The following is a 23,236-nucleotide window of genomic DNA, read 5'->3' as shown; positions in this document are numbered from 1 at the left end:
GTACCGGCCGCCATTTTAGGGACGCTCGAGTCCATAAGTTTTGGTTTCGTTTTCGGGTCGGCCATTTTAGGTGTAGTCGACACTGTAGGTTTCTGTTTCGGTTTCGATGTGGCCTGCTCAGCAAGTATGTCCGTGGCCGGGCCTGATGGCGGGGCCGTGGCTTGCGGCACGGGGTCTTGGGTAAGGCCGACTGGCGATCCCGTGACCCGATCGTGATCTTCGAAACCTTCGGGGCATAGCTCGTCCCCTGAGCTATCTTCCGCGGCCCCATAAATTTCTTCGACGTCCCCTACCTCGTCGACGTATTCAAGGCCTTGACCCGCGACTCCGTTGTCGTCCGCCGGATCCGCCTCGACCTCCGTTTCGGGTGGGGATATCTGGAGATGATGACCCTGTTCATCTTCTTCTTGGTCGCCGAAGATGTTTTCTGGATCCGGGGCCGCTTGTCTGGCCTCCAGGCGCACCGCGTGCCGGAGCTTAAGAGTTTTCTTTGACCGGAACTGAGCGCAAGCCTTGCACTTGCCGTCATCATGGTCCGGTGTAAGGCATTTGTTACAGACCGGGTGCAGGTCTATATGTGGGTACTTAGACCCACAGAGCGGACAGTACTTAAACGGACTCCGCTCCATGCTTGAAAGTAGCGGTCGTGTCGCGATGAGAAGGCCTCGACGTCCGAAGAGTGAAAAACTCCGCTGAATCCGACTCCAAGAGTTGGAAGAACTCGAGACCGTGCGCAAACAATACCGACGCTATAAAAAATAAGACCTTTTGGTCTTAAAAAGTACGTTTTACTCGGTTCCGACAGAGAGAAGTCGAGACCGCATCCGAACCCAATGGCGGTAAAAAACAATCTGAGAATGGAGCCGATGCCCATGCGCACTGTAGTCCAGGGGAGGAGCCACCTATCTCAGGATACTTCGAAGACTCTTCCAGGACAACAATGTGCGATCATCCGGACCCAACACTAGGCGGCGATCTAATGCTAAGATATGAATTTAGCAGCCCACATGCCTCGAACAGGTGCTTTAGTACTAATGGTACCCTGTCCCGGTGGAACGTCTTCGGACTCCAAGTCGATACCCAGCTCGGAATCAGATTCGGGGATAGAGAAGGATTTGTCCTCTACTGCTGCTTAGACCTCTTCATGATCTGATTCTTCTCTGAATATATCCGGAGTAAGCTGAATGCTCCATCCCTGCATTTCTCTTCGTCGAGCCAGACGATCCAGTAGAGTCCTTTTCAATCGGAACATAGCATATTCCTGTGGATGGAGATTCGGTTTCTTTCAAAATATTTATGCAACCTGCCGAGAGAGTTAAATGTCAGTATTGAGTGACCTCAGGAGCCATGCTGCCAAATTCAAGGATTGTATAGTTGGATGGAGAATTTTGCCCTGAAATTTGGAGAGGAGATCTGGTCTGAGTGATAGACACTTGCTATGGATAGCTGTAAGAGATCTGTGTACCACTACAGTCTGTATGAATCACAAGGTCTTTGATTCAAGAGATGGTAGGAAGGCTTTGAGAGCTAGGTGAACAGCTTCCAGCTCTTACAGATTTATATGATAGAATTGTCTTTTTTGAGACCAAAGACCTTTAATAGCAAGATGTTTCATATGGGTACCCCAATCTGTCAATGAGATGTCTAATAGTTGGAGAAGATTTCTGATAGAGAACTCCCGCCAGAAGATTGTGAGAGTTGACCCACCAGGAGAGAGTTTCCATTCTTCCCAGAGTCCTGTCTTTCGTGACCTTTGATCTTCCAGGCACATTTGAAGAGGTTTCATGAACAGAATGTGTTTGGGACCATGGCAATGCAGGATGTCATTGATCCTAGAAGAGACGCTACCCGAACCTTTGGCTTGGTCTGCTTTACGAAATGTGCACACTTTATTTGAACTGATAACTCCCTCCTCAAAAGGATACACTTTCTTGTTGAGTTTTTAATGTAGCTCCCAGGAAGGAGAGACTGTACTGGTGTGGAAGACTGACTGGCCTGTATTGCCCTTCATACCCCGTGTTGCCAGGACAGATGTTGTCGTGGCATAGTCTTTTCTGCTTTGTGTGAAGAATCTGCCCTTACAAGCCCACATACATATACCACAGTCCTGCATTTGGAAAAGGTTTGAGGAGCTGAATTTAGGCCAAAAGGTACTGCGTACTGATAATGGTGCGTTCCCACCACAAACCACAAGTATCGTCTGTGAAGTGGGATTATTGGAAAGTAGAAGTATGCATACTGGAGATCTACTGCACTAATCCAAAAATGTTTACATGTGAGGGAATATTTGGGACAATGATAGCAGCCTGAACTTCTCTTTGTTCTTACATTTGTTGAGAAGCCTGAGGTCCAGAATTGGTCAAAACTGATTAGATAGATTTTTCTTTTGAAAAATCAAGTACTTTGAGTACATCCCTTGTTTCTCTGTTTTGGGACTTTTTCTATTGCTTTTGTTTGCAATAACAAGGATGTCTCCTGTTTGAGGTCAGCCAAACGGGCTGTCGTGAATTGCTGTGGAGGGACAGGCAGCGGAGTATTGGTAAAGCAAGAGCATAGCCACTTTAAACGATGTTTAATGGCCATTAAGAGCATAGCCATTCAAATGATGTATAATGCCCATTATCTGCTGGTGATCTTTTTCCACTTTTCCCGGGAAAAATGTTACCGCTCCCCGCAGAGGAGTGGGAAACAGTGGAGGGGGTATGCGTGGGCTTATGCGCATAGGATCTTTTTCTTGGGTATCGGCTCTGGAATGGCATTTGAGGAGGTCTTTGCTGTTTGTATTGACATGGCCTTCAAGGAGTTTGAACCTTCTGATAGTGGCCTAGTTTGTCCCTGGGCGTAAACTGCTTAAAGACCATTTTGTGTTCTTTTAAGCAGACTGCCATAAAGTGTCTTAGTTTTATTTTTCATACAAAGCATTTCCTCTTCTGTGTGTTGCCAGAAAAGGAAGGATCCTTAGAAAGGCAAGTTAACAATTTTGAATTGTGAATCTGGTTTCGAAGAGGAGTCTTAGCCAAGATGTGCGTCGGAGTGAGATACCATGTGAGAAAGAAGTACCCTACAGTTCTCCAGAATCCCCTGCACCGCTGATCAGACACAAGAGCCTACTTTAATCATCTCCAGATAGTCTATAAAATACGTCATACCCTCCCAAATCTCACGACGGTACCTTCCTAACAAAGCCACTGAATTGGCATTGCGCAGATTAATTGAAGCAGTTCAACACATTTTCTTTCCAATTGCATCCATCCTTACTTTCTCAGTCCGGCGGAGCTCTGGTTTCCAGAGTCTAGGTGTTCCGTCTTACTCCAGTCACAATGATGGAATCTGGTTTTGGATCAAACGTGAGAAACTCTTGGTCTTGTTGCGGTATATATTTAAGCAGCCTCTACTGTTGCGGCCTTAACAGTGGCTATATTCAGGAATTTTTCCCGGTACGATCTGGAAGTAGTGGAAGAGGCAGCTTTGGGGCAGCTTTAGGCTGGAGAGTCTCTGAAATTACAGATACGGGTGGCTTAGGAGTGTCAACTTGTATGTTACTTTTAGAGGCTCCCCTTACTAGGGCATCCTGAAATGTTGTTATGTCATCCACCAGCAAGACCCTAGATGAGGATTGAGCCTGAGAGGTCGGCGTATATGATGTGGAATTTGAATCCAGACGTCTTTTTCGGATGGTGGATGGAGTCATGGTCTTCGGAGATGCTGGTCTTGGGGTTCTGATTGGTGAAGAAGTCTTCCACTTGCAATTGGCAACAAAGAGGACGCCTTGATGCACAGGAGTCATTGGTTGTAAATCATCTTGTAGAGGGTCATAAGATAGTTTTATAGGACAGATCGGAGGAAGATTTACTTCCTGTGCAGGTGATGATGTCGAGGTCTTACCGTTCGACTTCAGTGTCTTCGTCGTAGATCTGTACCTCGACGTCGAATGTTGTTCTCAACATTGATTGTGACGGCAGTGCTGTGGCGTTCTACGTTGATAGGTCCTGCTGTCGATCTTAAAGTGGAATGGTGACTATGTTGGAGTCCCATTGACATCGAGCCTCCTTTCTAAGGTGAGCAGGACCGAGCCAAACCTTTCAAAAGGCAACGTTGAGGTCTTAAAATGTCAATGCATGGTGCCAATGGGAAGGACGGTGTCGAGAAAGAGACCTCTTGGAATCAGACCTTTTGTGAGGGTCTGAACCGATTTTCTTCCTTTCTGTGGAGGTGTGAGGAAGACCTCTCTGCTCTTCTTCCTCTCCTGGTCTGCCTTAATTTCCTAAACTACAACCAGCCACACAGTTGGACGCATTCTTTGTCTATTAGGGTTCTTTTTGAAATTTTATTACAAATGTCACAGCCCTTCGAGAGGTGTTGTGGAGATACACACCACACATACCATGTGTACATCAGACAAAGCTTTCCACCGGTCACAGATGGACATTTTATGAAAAGCGCTGACATTATGACAAAGAAAACTGAAAATTCAAAAAAATTGTATTACTTGACAACAGGGGTTTAAAGCTTTTGAAGCACTGAATTCTTTTCTCGCAGATTTTGTAGGTGGAAAAAAACACCTGAGGTGTTCTGAGATCCCGCCCGAAGGAGCCAGAAAAAGGAACGGACTCCGCAAAACTGCCACTGTCGTGCATTCTGGGAAGGGGTCTCTGGATTCCTTAAAAGGTGCAGATCATATTTTAAGCTTCCCAGTGTTAGCCTATTAGGCTGTCTTTTCCTTTCATGCTTTCTCTGTCAAGGGCTGACTTTTTTTTGTACGACAATGTGTTGCGAGTATCAAAAGTGGTTCTCTCGCAGGACATGAAACTTTCTTCTAGAAAACATATCTTACAGTCTACACTGACTAAATGGAAAATATGGCCTAACGGCTAGGGTGCTCGACCTCGGACCTGGGGATCTGGGTTCGAGTCTCAGTAACGACGCCAAAAACCTCCTGTGATTCTGGGCAAATCACTTAATCTCCCCGTGCCTAAAAAAATTAAAGTGTGTCCTCATGTAACGCAACTGGAAAATATGTAAAGCGCTCCGATACCTGATTCGGGTCAAGTTCGCGCTATATAAAACTCTGCAAAAAAAAAACGTCCGGTGGTGAACTCTATTCAGATATTTTCCTGGATTCTTTATATTGAAGGTGGTGTTCCGGGGTCCGCACAAGCAGCCCGGAATAATGCATAGTTCATGACTTCAATAAAGATCCTACAGTGCTCTGAACTTACACAAACACTGGGTTGGCAGGGACCCCACGAACCCCTGCGCCGCCGCCTCTGTGTCTTTGACGGCTCGAGCCGACAACCGTTTCTTGGGTACGGCAGAGGCGGTTGCCAAGCGAGATATCTCCGCTGCTTGATCCCAAGCTAAGCCTCCTACTGTTCATAAATGGCGCAGAGGAATAGATAGGTGCACAGCTCAGGGGGAACCCCTTGTTGAGGTCAGGGGGTGCCCTAAAAAGTTTGAGAGGCACATTTCGTTCCTCCACCCCGATCCCTGGTTAATGCCACAACAGCAATAGTTTAACTTATATCTGAAACCCTACACTGCCCTCAATACCCTCCTGCTGAGTTACTTCAACTGTCTGGGAATGCACCTTGCATTCAGACAACTCGCTCCCATTCTCGCCGTTCAGTTTCACGCTCATCCTGCACTCACAGCGATCACAATGCCCTCACACTGTTACGGATACATTCACACCATTCACCGCTTACCCTGTACTCACTGTGATCACTCTGCACTTGCACTGTTCACCCTGTACATCACCCTGAGGTCACAAGAGCACACTACTCACCCTGCACTTATGTGACACTTCACTCACCTGTCCCCCTTTTTGCTCAATCTGCAATCTCCCTTAAATAAGAGCATCACTAACTATACATTAATTCGTCCCACTCTGCACTTACATCCGTACCTAAATTCATATGGTCGGTCACCTCAAGCACCCTGCAGTCACTCCTCTTACCCTACTCTCAAACTGTCGCATGGCTCACCGGGCACCCACATGGGCACCCACATGGGCACTTCTGCCCCCCACACAGTGCAGAGGTTTAATGTGCCTGCTACAAAGAACATGTACCATTTAAGTGTTTGCAGGGGGTTGGGGGGCATACAGGGCACAAATAAGTTCCAGGTAGTACCCCTTGATTAACCCCTTGCCCGCGGACGGAATTCCGCTCCTGTGCTGCACATTCCGATGGTGGGCGTGGTCATGACGGCCTCCCGCCGTCATCAGCACACGAGCACTGTGTGCCATGACGGCTGGGGGCCATCATCAGCATGGAAGGGGTTAAAGAAAATACGTTTTTAAAAAATTGAAACAGTTGACACCAACTGAAGAGAAAGCTCATTAACAGCATACAATTAGAAAATACCTTCAGCGTGATCGCCCTGTGCGTTTGACGAATTAAGACAGCTATCCACGGTCTGTTCATAGTTGACTGAAGGACCATATGTGAATCGCTCTGGAGAAACTAAAATAGGACAAAAGAAAGTTTTTAGATTAACCGAATAGAAGGAAAAGCTATCCACTCACAGTCCTAGTTATTAATCATGGGAATTAATTGCTGGATTCATATGAACGTTGACAACTCAAAAAGTACCATTATAACATAGCGTGGAAGGTTGATATGGCATTAAATAAAATGCTGCACAAATTACGTAAATCTCTAGCACGGTTAGCTAGTTTAGGTACTTGTTAAAAAAAGTAAACTAGGCTTTTGGTGGTGGGGGTGAATAGAATATAGTCATTCATATCAATGAAGATCCCACAACTGAGATCAGCATTCAGACGTATCGTGGACATGTTGGGGCAGACCACCAAGGGAGGAGAGTTCATGGTGATGTCCTTAATGCAGGTTCAGCATTCCCCCAGGGCCCAAACATCCCCACAATCTACAAGGCCTGCCAGGGACGTCATCCAGTCAGCCCGTGTTTCTAGTTACCTGTTCTGGGCCTCTTGAGGGTCACGTAGTGAAGTAGATCGTGCCTGGTGAGCACACGCAGTAGCTGCAGGATGTGCCTGAAGTTGCCCTCGTCGCAATAGCCTCTCCTTTCCAGCTCCAGAAGCAGCTCGATGCCATTCCTCGTTCTGCCCATGCTGGCTCCCAGGCGCTCACTTGCTGCCCCGCCCTGGCACTGCCCGCTCCGGCAGCGGTTCCGTCGCTGCCAAGCAGCCACCAAGGCATCGTGCTGGGCTCCTTCGTCCTCCACAGCCCACAGCTCGGGGTTCATGGGGTGGGTGAAAGGATGGGTCTCCTCCAGAAGGAAGGAGAGGACGTCCATGTCACTTTCGGTCATGTGTGCGCCTATCACGTCAAACATCTGATGAAGGGAGAACATGCCATAATACTCCAAGCACTCGTCCTCTTCCCAGAAGTGGCCATAAGCAGGCCCCCTGATGCCAGCCATACTAGCTTTAGGTCAAAGGAAACTGGGGCAGTAATGAGGGTTATAGAACGAGTTGGGGAAAACCCGAAACAAAATCCTAAATTTGCACAACCAGATCGTGGCAGTCGAGGGACAGAAGTAGAAGAAGAATGCGAAGATTTATCGCAGCAGGATCTGGAAGAAAAAAAAAGAAAAAAAATAAGCACGTTAAATCATGAAGACTTGTAGCCTGAATCAGTCCTGATAAATACTTGTGCGTAACTTACCCTGAACCCAATTGTGTACCAACTTATTTTTAATGCCAGGCTCTAATTCACTTTCGTTAAACGCCCTGCAAAGCCTGCAAGTTCTGCTGACGAGAAACATTCCTCGCTCCCAGCCTACAAAGGATGCAGAAGCCTGCAGGCATTTAATGGGAAGGCAGTGTGAGGAGAATACAGAAGGGTCCAGAGGAGGATACTCTCCCCCCCCCCCCCCCCCAGTGGTAGGAGTTTCATTAATCACGGCTGACTTCATTACTTCTGCGACAGACGACATTAATTTCTCATAGCCGGACAAACATTTGAAAATGAAAAATGCATAGCTCTTCTTTGTGCAGCCTATAAATGTACATCACGGGCAGAAGCAAACGTCGACAAAGTATCGTTTCTTTGTGGACATTAATACAAATCCAATAAGGCTATCTGTCTACCCTGCTGTACAGACTACACAACTGCCACCTTCTGCCCACTTTTAAAGAATTACAACGAGGAAAGTGACCCCATCAAACGCCATGTACAGAATATTGACCCAAAGCACATGCAAGCGGCATAATCCTGCAGGTTTCTAGGATAGCTATGAACATCCAATTCCGGTGTACAATGGATCTGCGCACGTCTGCCTTCTACTCACACAACTGAGCAGCTAAACAGAAGTCACCTGGACAGCACAACGTTTAATGAGGAACCATGTGACAATCTACAACATTTGAATTCCAGATCTGTGCAAGTGACCAGGCACGTTTCAGTGTTGGTTAGATGTGCTGGAGCGGTAGGATATGACGCAGAATCCTGTGAGCGTGCAGTCATTTACCACTTATGCCAACTATCCAAGGAGAACAAGTTAAACACATACATATACCTAAAAAGTAGTCGTGGGCGGTACGATTCAAAAAGGGAGACGCTATACATAAACCAAGGCCCTGAATGTTTGAGTGGAAGAGCCTTGCTTTCAAAAACTGTCTGAATTTAATCAGATTGACTTCGTTATTGACCCAGGTAGGGGGAACTAGCTAAGCAAAGGTAGACACCAAATTGATGGCCAAATTACACCCGTTGGGCCGTGGGCTCTCAAAGCGGACGAAGCTCACTCTAGGATTCAGACCGGTGTACGTCTGAATTTCTTACACCCTCCATGCTTCGCAAGAGCTCTTCTCCCACACAGGATTTGTGCAAGAGAAAGAGGAGGAGCCCCCCTGGTCCTAACTCAGCTCCTGGGTCACCACTGTAGGACTAAATGCTTTTAAGGTTTACCTGAAGTTTCTCCAATAGCCAAATAACCATCACAAATGTACTATCGGAAAGAACCATCACCTTATTGTAGTCACTGGTGAGGCTTGTGGATCGGGTATTAAAGCAAGTGTCAAATGTCCAAAACGGATGGGAGGAATGCTTCTAATTGAGTCGAACCACTCACTGGAAGTCGCTCAGGGAACAGCCCAATCCATCGTTATTTTGAACACCATGCTACCTTAGTTTGGAACATGGCATATGCAAATCAGTCGTGACCCTGATCCAATAAAACAGTCCTGCCCGAACTGACGGGCCAGGTCCTCCCTGTCCCAGAACACAAGCAACCGAAGGGCCGTTCTGCCCTGGCTGGGTCTGTTCGGTTGGGTGTGGCTTGGTTCCTGTGGCCATGACCCACTCTGGGCATCCCGTTGACCTGTATCGGCACTACATCAAACACACAACACCTTGTGTTTGATGTAATGCCCCAAGCAGGACTTCTTGAAACTGATGGTAAAGCCCAAGTTGTGGCGGAGCATTATGGTGAACTCAAGGAGTCTTTGGCCAATGGAAGAGACTCTGCCTTCAACCAGTGGTCCAAGTACACAAATACTTGAATCCCCACCCACACCCCCCTTAATGTTGCACGTAAGCCGCCACCAATGGAAGAGACTCTGCCTTCCACCAGTTGTCCAAGTACACAAATACTTACTTGTATTCCCACTCACACACCCCTTAATGCTGCACGTAAGCCACCACCAATGGAAGAGAGTCTGCCTTCAACCAGTTGTCCAAGTACACAAATACTTGAATCCCCACCCACACCCCTCTTAATGCTGCACGTAAGCCGCCACCAATGGAAGAGACTCTGCCTTCCACCAGTTGTCCAAGTACACAAATACTTACTTGTATTCCCACCCACACACCCCTTAATGCTGCACGTAAGCCACCACCAATGGAAGAGAGTCTGCCTTCCACCAGTTGTCCAAGTACACAAATACTTACTTGTATTCCCACCCACACCCCTCTTAATGCTGCACGTAAGCCACCACTTTGGGGCCGCCACAGGCAGCATCTTGGTGAATACCTGCAGAGCAGTCAGAGTGACAGAAAAAAAGTAGGCATCCTGAAGACCCATGGAACAACTCCTGGATGGATCGCCTGCACTCAAGGCCAACAGAAGTTAGTTCACTGGCAGTTTCAACTTGTCCTGCAGAATGAAGTGATGTCAATGGCACTAGGCCCTCACCCTTCTTGGGGGCCAATAGTAACATGATGTGTCCCTTTCCTCCAAGAGCATGTATTCTATGGCCCCTTCGCTTAGCAGGGTAAGAATCTTTTCTTTATATCCAAGATCGAGGTGTGTGATGAGATCACATCGTTGAGGACAGAGAGGGTCCCGTAAGCAATCAGTCATAAGTTTCTTAATTGGTAACAAAAGTGAAGACCCTCTCCCTACAACAATATAGAAAAGGGAGTTAAGGGATTGGAGTGGTTGCTGCTGATGGCATACCGCAAATCTACCTAAACCTTAAAATAAGCAAAATAGTTGTAGGGGAGCCAGTTTATCGACCTGCAACGCTCCCTCGGTCCGAGGGTTACTTTATAAACAAGCATTTGCAATGCAATAGGTCTCGCATTAGGAAAGTTTGAGCTATTGGTATTGTAAATGACACATTTTTTATTTATGTTTTGTTTTTGAAAATAGCAAAATAGCTTTGCCATTTACAATGCCAATAGTTATAACTTTTGCAAATGTGACACCTATAGCATTTGTAATGCAATATGTGTTGTATTTACGTGACTTAGATGTATTGATATTACAAATAACAATGGCTTTTAATTTTTTCAAATAATTAATACTTAAATAAAAGTTATTGTAATTTATAATGGCAATAGCTTAAACTTTTGTAAATAACTTTTGCGAAGATTATGTTCAGTGTATTTTATTGTGACAAAATCCAAGAACAGAAGTGAAATATTAAATTTTTTTGTGGCATTTGTAATAAAGCTTGAAACATTGAGAGAACATATTTGAATCAGTTGCTGTTGAATGGTTGCACAGATTGATGCTGTGGTGGCGCCGAGTGATGTTGTGGTGCCCCCGAGTGATGCTGTGGTCGTGCGATACAGTGAGGGCGATAGATAGCTAGAGGGAGGGCCAAAGATAGAGTGAGAGCGATAGATAAATAGAGTGAGGGCGATAGATAGATAAATAGAGTGACGGCGGTAGAAAGATAGACAGAGTGAGGGCGGAACGAGCGATAGGAGGTCAGGAGAGCGAAAAGGAAAATGAAAGTACAAGAGGGAGGGCAGACTGGAACGAGAGAGAAAGGAGGGGTGAATGGAGTAGAAATGGAATGTGGGACCAGGGAGGGAGGACATAAAATAGGAAGGTAGTAGGGTGGGAAGGCAACAGCCTAGGACAGAGAGAATGTTGGGAGGAATGGGATGGTGCAGAAGAGGGGAGAAAGGGGGGAGTAGAGAGACGGAGGGGGAGAAACAGATTGTGAGAATGAGGGATGATAGAAGAGGCAAAAAGAAAGGAGGACGGATAGAGAGGCTGAGGGAGAAGGATTGTCGTAGAGATTATCCAGGAGAAGAAACAATGGAATGTGAGAAGATGGAGGGAGGGGGTGGAGAGAAGTGTAGAGAGAGAGAGATGGCAAACAAGCAGGGAAGAGGGTCTGTGGTGAAAGATAGAGAAATGGGAGAAGCAGGAAGTAGAAAGGGTTTGGTAGCAAGGGGGAGGGTAGGAAAATAATAATAGATGAAGGTAGAAGGGCTGAAAGGGAACAAGATATGTAAAAAGGACTTTCTCTTTGATGGTGTCAGTCATGAGGAGGATAGTGATTCCCATCCCAGGGATTAGCCATCCAATCACAAAAGGAGCAAAACATAAACAACAACAAAAACAGTCAACCTCTGCAAATGTGAGCGGTGAGAAGTTAAAGATTAATCACAGTGAGAAGCATTTTAAAAAATAATCTGCCACAAAAATCCAAAAACGTCAAAGAAAGCATTCTTATGAGGACGCCCTTCCATTCTCTAGTCGTATGGTGTAAAATCTGAGCCGCTGATCATCCAGGGCTGAGTGGGCTCTTAGGTTTTGCACCCAGCAAACATGAACTACGGAGAATCCCCCACCTGAATGATGGGGGAATAATGTCATCATGTCAATCTATGAAATAGTAAATCCTGCGAAGTAACGTAGCAGGAAGTTATTTTGCACCGGACAGGACCGAGGCTCTGTTAAGACACCAGTAGGTACACACGTAGGGCGCCAGTAGTATGCGGGTACACACAGTTTGTAGCAACAAGGCTAGTAGCACCAATGAGAGTCAGAAGCTAAAAGCCACCAGCACAGGCCACCGCCCTTACCCTACCTACTGACCAGGCGCAAACGCTGATGATCCTCAACTCTCACCAGCTGCTTAGTGGGGAGGAATGTTTAAACTTTTCTAAAAGTGTGGCTGTTATTTGTCTCATGTGTAGCTGTAGTTAAGTCCACTGTACATGCGAAGGAGCCAGCTGCGAAGGGAGTGCGAGCTGAACCGCGTTTTGGCTGCAGTGATCCCTCACCCCCGGCCTGCTGTTCTTCGGCTGTCACATCCGAGCGGACAGCTGTGCTTTTAGATTCCGAGGCTTCAGCCGTTTTAATCCATATTAACTATGAATTTTTTTATGTCGCAGTTTTTGGTTTTCTAGTTGAACCCTGACCCATTGTCACAGGCGAACTGGTTCATAGGGTCAGCGCTGTGATGAACCGGTGATCCCTTCTTGCGAATAGTTAATAGTTTTATAAAGTGCTCCCCTGACCAGGAGTAAATGAGGGGCGCACAACAGCTAGAGCAGCTGTGCGCATGCGCTGTACACAAATGATGGTTTGTTGAGTGAACCAGGCAGGGTCAGTCTCAAACGATCTGCTGTGATTGATCCCTGCGCCTCACACGCCACACCACACTACGCCCCCCCCTCCCCAAACCAATGGGTGCATCTTTCAATTACACTCTGTTCAAAGAGGAAAACAAAGGGAGATGGCTTCACGTGTGGCTTATTAGGGGCACTTTCTTAACTCTTTGTAGAACGACAGACCGCTTATCCCCAGAAAAGTCAATTGCCTCAGAAAACACTCCCCACACCTGTACTGGTAAAAGGTAAAAGACTCAGAAAACCGCAAGAACCCTACTCTGCTTTCTTCAGACAACAGCTCCTTAATGGGTTCTCAAAATCTGACCACCGCAAAAGTCCTAAGCTGGACACCGCAAGTAAGCGTGCAACCTAACTATTGTATTTTATTAATCGGAGTAAAGAAGTGCGAGACTTTGGTGGCACCTACCAGCTGCTCCCGCGGGACGGCGGGCTCACGGGCATTCCGAAAGAAAAGAGGAAATGTTGAACAAGTTCCCGCTTCCCGCCGGGCCGCCGCGCTGCCTGCGACGACCCGGAAGCGGTTGGGCAGCCGGCCAATCGCAGCCCCAACCGGAAGTCCCGCCCCCATCGCGGCGCGAGAGAGAAGCCACTGTCCGAGGAGCCCCGAGGGCTCCTGATCGAGTCCCGGTCCCGAGATGGGGGACCGGGTGAAGAGCGGCCGGGCGCATGAAGAAGGCGGGGCTCTCATGTGGTGAGAGTGCCCCGCAAAGCGCAACCGCCGCCCGAGAGGCACGCCGAGCACCGCCAGAACAGGTGAGAGTGTTGCGGAGGAGGAGGGGTGAGTGGGGGTGGGGTGTGCGCGTGTGTCTGTTGTAGTGTGTCTGTGCGTGCGTGTGTCTGTCTGCGCGTGTGTCTGTTAAAGGGGGGGTGCGTGTGTGTGTATGCAGTGTGTGTGTATGTGCGCATGCGTGCGGGAGCCTTTCTGTGCATGGGAATAGCAGGGACGGCGACGCGACGTGCGCGCGAGATACAATCGCCAGGAGGACAAGCTCGTCACAGTCTGCTGTCTACATTCCCCGGAATCCCTGGAAAGTGGCGACATAAGTTGTCTCCCTAGACAGCAAAAGCTTCGCTTTTGCTTTCGTCTAGGCGAGACCTAAAAAGCACAGAAACTGAGGTACGACCAGTGGAACTGTTTGGCTGAAGCGCCATAGCTAGGTGAGAGCGGTGTGGCACAAGAGTTTATAAAAGGACCCAGGGAAGAGTTAGCCTTCTTGCCAAAGTGCCACACACCACAACAGGTGTGCCAATGAGGACGTTCTGAACATACCTCAAAATGCCTATAGAGCACATACAGGCGAGTCAGAGTAACTATTTGAGCCACTGTTTTGTTAGAGTACAGACAGCACACCAGAATTCATAGAGACTAGATCAGTTACTAGATCCAAAAACAGCATGTTTCCAAATTTTGTAAGTCATGTTCCCCAGCCTCCGCAAAAAAAGTTTTATACAATGCAATGGTCTTGAATTACTGAAAGTTTGAGCTATTGGTGTTTCTACACTGATATAGTCCTTCATGAAGAGATCACTGTACAGGACTATGCAGAGGTTGTGGGCGTGATTGGAGAGAGTAAGCAAATCCAAGTTCTGTGGGCCAACATGTGTCGTCCCGTGGGGAGGTATTCTTTCCAAAGATGTGAACTTGGTCTCGTCCGTGTTCAGTTTCAAGTAGTTGAATCTCATCCAGTCGGCAATGCTGGTCATGGCTTTCTGGAAGTAGCATCTGGTGATGCCGGTGTATTCTGAGGGAGATGAGTTGGGTGCCGTCTGCGTATGAGATCAGCCAATGGGGTGTGAAGGCGTTGAAGAGGGTGGGGCTGAGAGAATATTCCTGGAGAACTCAGTAGATGATGCCCTTGGGTTCGGAGGTGAACGGTGGTAGGTGGATTTTCTGTGTGCATCCTGTGAGGAAAGAGGAGATGTACTTCAGGGCTTTCCTCTGATGTCAATGTGGTGGAGTCTGCCGATGAGGGTATGATGGGATACAATGTTGAGAGGGCTTCGAGGAGGATTGGGACTGCTGACTTGTGCTTTGGTTGAAGCAGAAACCTGACAGAGGCATTGAGCAGATGGTTTCCTTCCAGGTAATCAGTGAACTGGCGGTTGATGACCTTCTCCAGGACATTGGCCAGGAAGAGAAGAGCTCGCTTGGTTGGGGGTATTCTTCAGGAGGTGTTTCACCTCGTTTCCAGGCATCATGAAAGTGGCAGTGGTGATTAAGAGTGGAGGATGGTGACGAGTGTGCTGCTGATTTCCATCTGACCAACGCTGAAGATGTGGTGGGGGCAGTGGTCTGTCGGTGCTCCAGAGTGAATGGAGGTCATGATCGTTGCGCTGATTGGCGTGGGTGGGGTCCATTCAGTGAGGTGGCTGTGGGAGTGGTCTGTGTCGGTTGTGAGGTGGTTGAGGTCAGTTGGTTTAAATGTCTGCTATTTTGTTGTGGGTGTAGCCCCCCAGCGAGTCGCAGAGGGTTTGGGAAGGGTGGATCAAAGTCTCGGTGGCAGATGTGCATAAAATTCTGACACATTCTTTTCTGTGATTGGTGCTTACCTCAATGCTGGTGGTTAGGGTGTCCTTTCTGGCTTCCTGTTGCTGAATTTCATTCTGGTGCTGGCTGTAAAGATGGAGGTTCAGAGGTGTCAAGCACAATGAGTGGTACTGGTGACCAGTTGTTGGAGTCTGTGTTGCTTGTGCTTTCTAGGAGGTTGACAGATTTGTACTCATCGTGGTCGTCAAGGTGGAAGTTGAGGTCGCTGAGGAAGATTTAGGTCCTAGAGTTGATTGCCAGTGGGCTGATGACTTCAGAGATGGCATCACAAAAGCCAGACAGGCGCCCGTAGGCAAATGTTCCTCTGAAAGTTGTGCTTGCGTTTGTTCCAGATTTCGAAGCAGATACGTTCCGTGATTGAGGTCATCTTCGGTGACGTGACATTAGAATGTTTCGTTGTTGATGATGCCGATGTTTCTTCAGTGTTTGTTGGCGCGGTCTCTGTGTATCATCTTGGAGCCATGGGGAGTTGTGATCGTGTTGTCTGGGTGAGGACATGTGGGAAAGTCTCTGTGATGAACATCTCGTCTGGGTGTTATGTGGCGGTGTCCCAGATTTCTGTGTCACGCTGGCTGAGGTATCAGATGTTGGGCAACATACGCTAACTGTTCCAAAGGGTTTGAGGTTGGCCGTGTAGGTGCACAGAGGTTGTCAGTGTCGCAGGTGAACTGGCAGCAGTGTTAGGTGAACCTTATGGCGATCCTTGTGCCTGGGGGTGGAGATGCAGTTTGTGGATGCAGCCTTCAGGGTCCAGAAGCTCGGCAGTGGTGTAGCAACATTGGGGAGTCTGGGTTCCTGGTGCTGGACACGGACCCCTTTGGTGCAGCCACCTGCGTGAGTTCACCTGTGAGAGGCAGGGAGCAACGGTAGGAGGTCAGGGACAAGCACACTGAGGTGAGTTACTGTCCGAAGGGACCAGAGGAGCCAATAATAAGTGGCGCCAAAGGAACTAAGTTTCAAAATAACCAAAACTAAATGAAAAAATAACAAGAGCAAAATTAGCGAAAAATGGAGCAAGCACCCAGAGTGTCCACAAGTCTCAGGACCTGTGCTAGAAAGGGGCACCAGACACTAGCATTAGGAGGAGGCTGCAGGGAGCGGTGTAAAGACCAGGGCTACTCACAGAGGCCTCACAGCAGCCTGTATAAGTAGTCCTGGTAGGGGCAATTCTGGCAGGGAGGCAGGAGCAACGGCGGAACGAGCACACTGAGGGAAGTTACCAGCAGAAGGGACCAGAGGAGCCAACAGTAAGTGGCCAAAGGACCCAAGTTCCAAAATAAACCAAACCTAACAACAATACTAAATACAATACTAAAACAAAAAAATACCAGACCGAAATTAGCACCAAAAAAAAGCAACTGGAAGTGACCCCAGGACTGAGCCGAAGTCTTGGGATTCGTGGTAGAACAAGATACCAGACTCTGGTGCTGGGCAGGAAACGCTGAATAGACCAGAGAAGTGAGGGCTACTGAGGTGAGACACACAAGGCTGCTATTCAAAAGCATCTCGTGCATCAGACCATTTGCACCCAAGCATCAAAACATTCAAGTTAAAGTACTTACAAAACTTTCACTTAAAATAAATAAATGCAGAAAGCAAGACGGTTCTGGTTTTATAACATTTGTAGGCCTGGCCTGAGCCAGCGCATGCGATGCTCTGCCAGTCATTTAGTAAGTGTACTTTTAAAAGTCCTACCACAGCTTTTTGGCTGGCATAGTGTGTGCGGGTACGCGCACAATGATGAACAGGGGCGCCATCTGGCTTTCCCCTCTCGTCATGGTGCGCGCGATCACGCTCACTTTTGCTGCCGCCGCGCGCACACCACTCGGTGCATTTTTATCTCCTTTTTCCGCGCGCGGGAGCTCACAACTCCCGGGCTTGTTTCCCCTGTTGGTTTTGCCCTGTGACCCACGAGAAAAACATTTTCACACCCCCTCCTCTTGTCACACTGCCCATTGTTATATTATCTCACACAGACTTGTATTGTATGAATATTTAAATTTTTTCCTTCCCTCCGAGACCTCATTGGTTTTTCTGTAAATTAATCTATCTTTAGTCCTCGTCCCCTACTGTGTATAAAATAAGTCTTTCCTCCCTTCCAAAAATGGCCAGCGCAGAGGAGCCTCCAGTCCATGTCTTGATACAGTCCCCTCTCTATTAGACTGTTTCTGACGCTTAGGAAGGGGGTGAACCACTCTACGGTGAATGGCTACCATGTCTTGCAACTCTCTTGTATTCTCGCTGGGAGTCTTCCGTATTGCTCAGCTGATCTGACCTAGAGCGGGAGTTTTGGTCCCCGAACGCCGCAGGAGTACTATGGCCGCTGTGTTGAATATCTCACCGTGGTTAAGTCCCGTTGTACATTGTCTCCCCATGAAAGAGTCTTCACTGTAGAGCTAGTGCTATTGTCGACAAGATCCATCTGGCTTACCCTACGCTCGCATTCAAAGGCCCGTTTAACTCATGCCTTGTCGTATCTTATTTTTCTGTGGGGTTGCGAGTTTACATTTCACCTTTCCTTAATTTTAATCCGACACGTATCTTTCAGTAATCTATCCAATCTGCATCAGATTTGGAGACACATAAATTACGCAGGGTCTCCTTAGCATTAATCATGTATTTAGGTTGTGCTTTCAAGCGCTATATAATTATGTACGTCTCTCGGCGCGTGATGTATAAACCAAAAGAGATCTTTGCTTTATTCTGTGGCCCATATGAATTCAGCGCAGCTCTACCCCTGGATGTCTGCTTACTTGAGACACTCAGACTTCACGTGTTTAATATCTCAGCTAATACAAAGCCATTTCTCCCTCCTACAAAGATGCTCTGTGTTCCTACTCTCTTTCCTCCAGAGTTATCTCTGCATTGTGTAATTGAGCGCTTTCTTCTTGGAGACTGGACCTATTTTAAAAATGACCCGCCCTGCATTTGAACCACTACGCAAGTTGAGTCGGATGACCGTTATGTATGTCCACCCTTCAGCTGTATTGCTAGAAGGCTCCTGGTAAGCTCATTGTATCTGATTTTGGAATTGGTCTACATACCCCTGAGACTTTTGTCCTATGTTCTCACTTTATATTCCTTATTCCTCCAGATTTTGGATGTGGAGCCTTTTTGCCCACCGATCCTTTACTGCTACAGGTATGTTTAGATGCCCCCAATTCAGGTATGTTTTGTATTTGCATTATAGAATTCCTTTCAATCTATCATCTTCACCATACTCGGGTCTTCTTCACACAATGGGAATTTTTAGTGATCTCCTGTCAACGTGCAAGTCCTTCATCTGTGGGACTTTCTTTGTATGCTTCTATTTTACATTTGCCTAAATCTTGTGCACACCCCTCCCCTTGAATTTTAATGAGTCCATTCTAGGTTAATGACCTTACCCATCACGTTTCAAACACCTCATTTTCCCACCGATATGAATCATATCTAGGAACTGTGCCCTCCTTAAGCGATGTTGACACTATCTTTGTTGTACAAGTCTCTAAAAAACTACCTCTATCTCACTCACTCACCTACTACTTCAATAACTCGCAAAAAATCTAATAAAACATAATTAACTAACTCTCGCACCCTGTAAATATTACCCAGTGTCACTTGGCATAGTGTATATTGTGTAAAAAACTGTTCTAATACGTTTAAAAAAATACAAAGGCTATTCTTCATATAATCTTGTATGGAGTTCCTTTGGTGGGGTGCCTACTAGGTTGGTGCTATGTAAATTTGGCGCAAACACTTTACACATTAACTCCAGGGTAACTAACTGCTCGTCCAAAACTAACAAGGGGGTAAGCAGAGATTATCTTTAGCCTATCGCTACATTGCACTCAATGAAATAATGGTTAAAAAAATACATTCAATTAGATGAGAAGAGTAGGGTGAACTGTAAGAATGTAGTGAGGAGCAATTACAGATGGGTAGAGCCAGTGTTTAAAATGGGCTGGTACTGTTTCAGGGTTAAACTTTATTTTTATCAACTAATTAAAGACATTGCAAAATATGTAAAACAGTATAATTAAATATAGTTTCAATAATATTTAAATAATTGATATAAATCCATATCACATTAAACAAACATTGCATAGCCAATAGGTCTCGCCTTAAGAACCTTATAAATGTTAAACCATGCAACAGGCTTGACCCCAAGATGGCTGCCACAGTTTTCTCTACCACCGGACTCAGACCAGACCTTGATCACATCCGCCATCGGCCTATATGGTAGCCCCAGTTCCTTCTCTGGTTTACTTTTACTCCCTCCCCCGCCTCCTTCTGTTACCTCTATCCTCGTAGCCTATGTTTCTAGTCAAAACTGTTTTTCCTGAACGTTGAGACCTGAGCAACATGGCTGATGCCCGGTGGAGTTGTTAGACAGCTAATGAGGAGATTGGCCCTGGTTTCCCCCCAACCATCACATACCCAGTCGGTCATTGGACACATTTCTTCCTAGTCTCCCTGATATGGCTTCTTCCTCCCCTCCTTTCCTACAAATTCTCTCAACCTCATTGTTTGTTTACTGTACCTTACTACGCAATTGTAACTGATGTAATTTGTAACGCAATGTTCCTCTGGTATAGCGCTCCGATACCTCCGGGTCTAGCTAGCGCTATATAAACCCTTTTAGATATACCTTGTAATGCAACGATCCTCTGGTTACGCGCTCTGATACCTCCAGGTGTACCCAGCGCTATATAACCTTCTCAAATCAAATAAACTAAAAACTTTTTCCCCCGAACACTGAGACCTGAGTGACATGGCTGATGCCCGGTGGCGCTGCTAGACAGCTAATGAGGAGATTGGCCCTGGTTTCCCCCTTGACCGTCCCCTACCCAGCTGGACATTGGGCACAGTTCCTCCTAGTCTTCCCCGCTATTACTCCTTCCTCCCCTCCCTCCTACGAATTCTTAAAACATTGTTTATGTGTACTGTACAATACTATGCTCTTGTATCCGATGTAACTTAACGCAGCAATCCTAAATGTAAAGCGATCAGATACCGTCCTTGGTCAAGTTTGCGCTATATAAAACTTTATTTATTTTTTTTAAGTCCCAAAAGCAAGACCCATTGGCTATGCCAATGCTTGTTACTCATGTCATACAGTAAACTTAATACATATGCAGCGTACACAAAGTAAAATCCATATGCTTCAGTTTCCATTCGAGAAAGCATAACATTTATTTTTCTATACACTTCAAAAATTAAGGCAGCTTTGTGGGCAACAGTGGCCGCAGAGACAACAAGAGGTTCAACGCAGACACTGACCGAAAGTTTCGGTCCACTCCTCTGCCGGACTACCCCATGGGGCTAATTTGGCAACAAGCCAACTAATGCTCTAAGAGGGAATCCCCCTCACACATGTAAAGTACCTTAGCAAGTGCTACACATTTTCAAAATTACACAATCACTTGCACCTACACACTTTGGTCCTGAGGAAAGCCAGTTTTAATCATAAAGGCCTGGCTGAAACATGTAGACCACACCTGGATGTAGGAGACCCTAATTAACATTCCTATAACATCCAAACACCTTTTTTAATGCTAACAGTTATTAAAATATAATTTACCCTCGGGTACTGGAATCCCCGTATAGCTTTTAAACTTTCACCTTCACGTCACTACACTGCACACTCAGAAATATACCTGCTCCGCTGTATTCAGGCGTTGAAGCACACCCGGGACACGCTTGGTGCCACTGGGTGGGCCCGATGATGAAGCATGCCACCAACAAGGTTGGTGGGGGAGGGCTTCATGAACAAACAAAAGGGTTTGTACCCTGTCTTACAGTCTTGAGTCTATGTAAATTCACAAATAGGCTAGTCCTTATTGATTTCACATATAAAACCCTGGGGATACGGACTAGCTACCTAGTCCTCTCTCTCTCTCTCCTTTGATAGTGATATAAACAGTGAAAACGAAACAATCTGAAACCTCAGAGACCCCAGCATGTGATCTACATACAAAAATATGCACTGTAAACCTTAAATGTACTTGCATATATGATACACCACCAAGTTTCTCCTCACGTATTCTTTTAAAGAGGGTTTGGATACTGTTGGGTGGACCCTTCCCAAGGATGAAGTGAGACCTATGCATGTTGTCTATAATTATTCCCCACATGATCCCTGCTTTCTGGGTTCAAGGGATAGTGTGCGTGTGTGTTTAGCACCGGTTGGTTGAGACTGATCAAACTAACATAAATAAGCAGTTTAATTATTGTCCTCGAGGCAGGGCGACCTCTTATACCATAGGCCATCTCCAAGGAGCATTGTGCAAGCGAGTAAGGGGAAAGGGTGGAACACTAGTGCCTTAACGCTGGGTCCAGGGTCCACCGATAACGTGGCGAACCTGGCATACGTGGACATCCAAGGCTGGTGCCCTCAGCCGAGCACCAGGCGTGCCATCTTTGGAGACAGCTCCTCCAATACTGGGGTCAGAGGGGACTTTGGGGACACCACCTCCTATACTGTTCGGACTAGGGCCGGGTAACATGCGTGACACCTTTTTGTTGATTTTGCTTTGGGGACACCTGTGCCGGTACCAATGTGGCTGGGCACCTTGATTACCACCTTCGGACACACAACCTCTCATGTCAGGGTGACTAGGGCCGGGTACCTTGGGGACACCCCTCCTGTGCCGGATTTACCAGGGATGGGTAACTTGGGGACACCCCTCCTGTGCCGGTGTTACTAGGGCCGGGTACCTCGAGGACACCCCGTCCGTCGGCAGACGCTCGTCCGTAGCAGTGGCTGACAGTCATGATCAGAACCCCACACTGGCGAGCGAGCACCCAAACAAGGAAGTAGGGGGGGGGGGAGGGACCTGTCAGAGCCTCGGGCCTGTTTACAGGACTCTCTTCCTTGTATACACTCGGTTAAAAAACAACACCGCCGCGGCCTTTATGTACCCAAACACCGCCATGGCGGGCTCCAATGTGGCGCAGCTGAAGTCGCCCCAGCTGGCAGGGCTCCCCAACCTCCCTACACCGTCTCCGGGGGGGGGGGGGGGGTTCCCCTCCCCAGTCTTTACCTTTAATCCTCAACTTGTTTGACCACAACTCCCTGGGGGTCTTACCAGGCCTTCCAGCCCCCCCTTTCACTCCCACCCCACCTTCAGCCCCCCCCACCCCTTCAGCCCCCCCCTTCACTCCCACCCACCCCTTCAGCCCCCCGGATCCCCCCTTCACTCCCACCCCCCCACCCCTTCAGCCCCCCCAGTCTTCTCTTTTCGGGTGATGTCTTTTCTCATCTCGTTCCCCACCCGCGGACACGCACTCATTTTTTCAGTCGTTATTTATGCGTTTTTGCTCGTCGGCCTTCCTCGCGCCGGGTACCACCCCCCCACTGTTACCCCCTCCCCTCCTCAGCCCCCCCCCCCCCCCGGTTGTCTCGGGGTCCCCCCTGTCGTCGCCCCGTGCCCCCACTCACCCGTCTCTCCTCAGCCGCCTCACCGCAGCCTTCTGGTATCTTCTTCTTCTCCTTCTCAGCTCCGAATCAACAGTGACGAGAGCGCGCGCGTCACAAGGGCAGTGCGAGACAAACAACCGTCATCACCACAGCACGCATGCGCGCGGCCTATAGCCACGCCCTCTCGCGGAGCGCGCGACACTGAAGTCACGAATGGCGCCTGGCAACAACTCCTTCGTGCCGTGCAGTGCGCGCTCTACTCCGCCGTGTCGCTGCGAGGGGCAAATGCCACTCAAGCTGTGCGCGCGCCCCTGAAGGCCCGCCCCCTCATCGCCACGTCACAATCCCTTGCGGGAGAGGGAGCGAGCGCCTGTGGTGACGCAGGCCGCGAGAAAAAAATCTTTTACTTTTTAATTTGTAGAAAAATGTTATTTATAATTGTCGGTACGCTTTTTTGATCAAGTATCTGTGCTCTCCTGTGAAATA

At 47.6% G+C, this 23,236-nt stretch overlaps 1 protein-coding gene across 1 annotated transcript in view; it reads right to left on the bottom strand.

Annotated features, from left to right (window-relative positions):
• Positions 1–22,908, bottom strand: part of DEDD2 (death effector domain containing 2) — a 150,240-nt gene extending 127,332 nt beyond the window's left edge. The window contains exons 1-3 of the mRNA XM_078651336.1: positions 22,772–22,908; positions 6,936–7,554; positions 6,366–6,464 (exon numbers count right to left, since the gene is read on the bottom strand). Of these exons, the coding sequence (XP_078507462.1) occupies positions 6,366–6,464; positions 6,936–7,401 (565 nt within the window). The 5' untranslated portion in view covers positions 7,402–7,554; positions 22,772–22,908. The remainder of the gene's footprint in view (positions 1–6,365; positions 6,465–6,935; positions 7,555–22,771) is intronic.
• Positions 22,909–23,236: the final 328 nt, after the last annotated feature.

This window comes from Lissotriton helveticus, chromosome 7 (genome assembly GCF_964261635.1).
Source record: "Lissotriton helveticus chromosome 7, aLisHel1.1, whole genome shotgun sequence".
Classification (NCBI taxonomy): Eukaryota; Metazoa; Chordata; class Amphibia; order Caudata; family Salamandridae; genus Lissotriton; species Lissotriton helveticus.
Note: the sequence above shows the minus strand (reverse complement) of the source record. Positions and strands in the feature narration are given on the sequence as shown.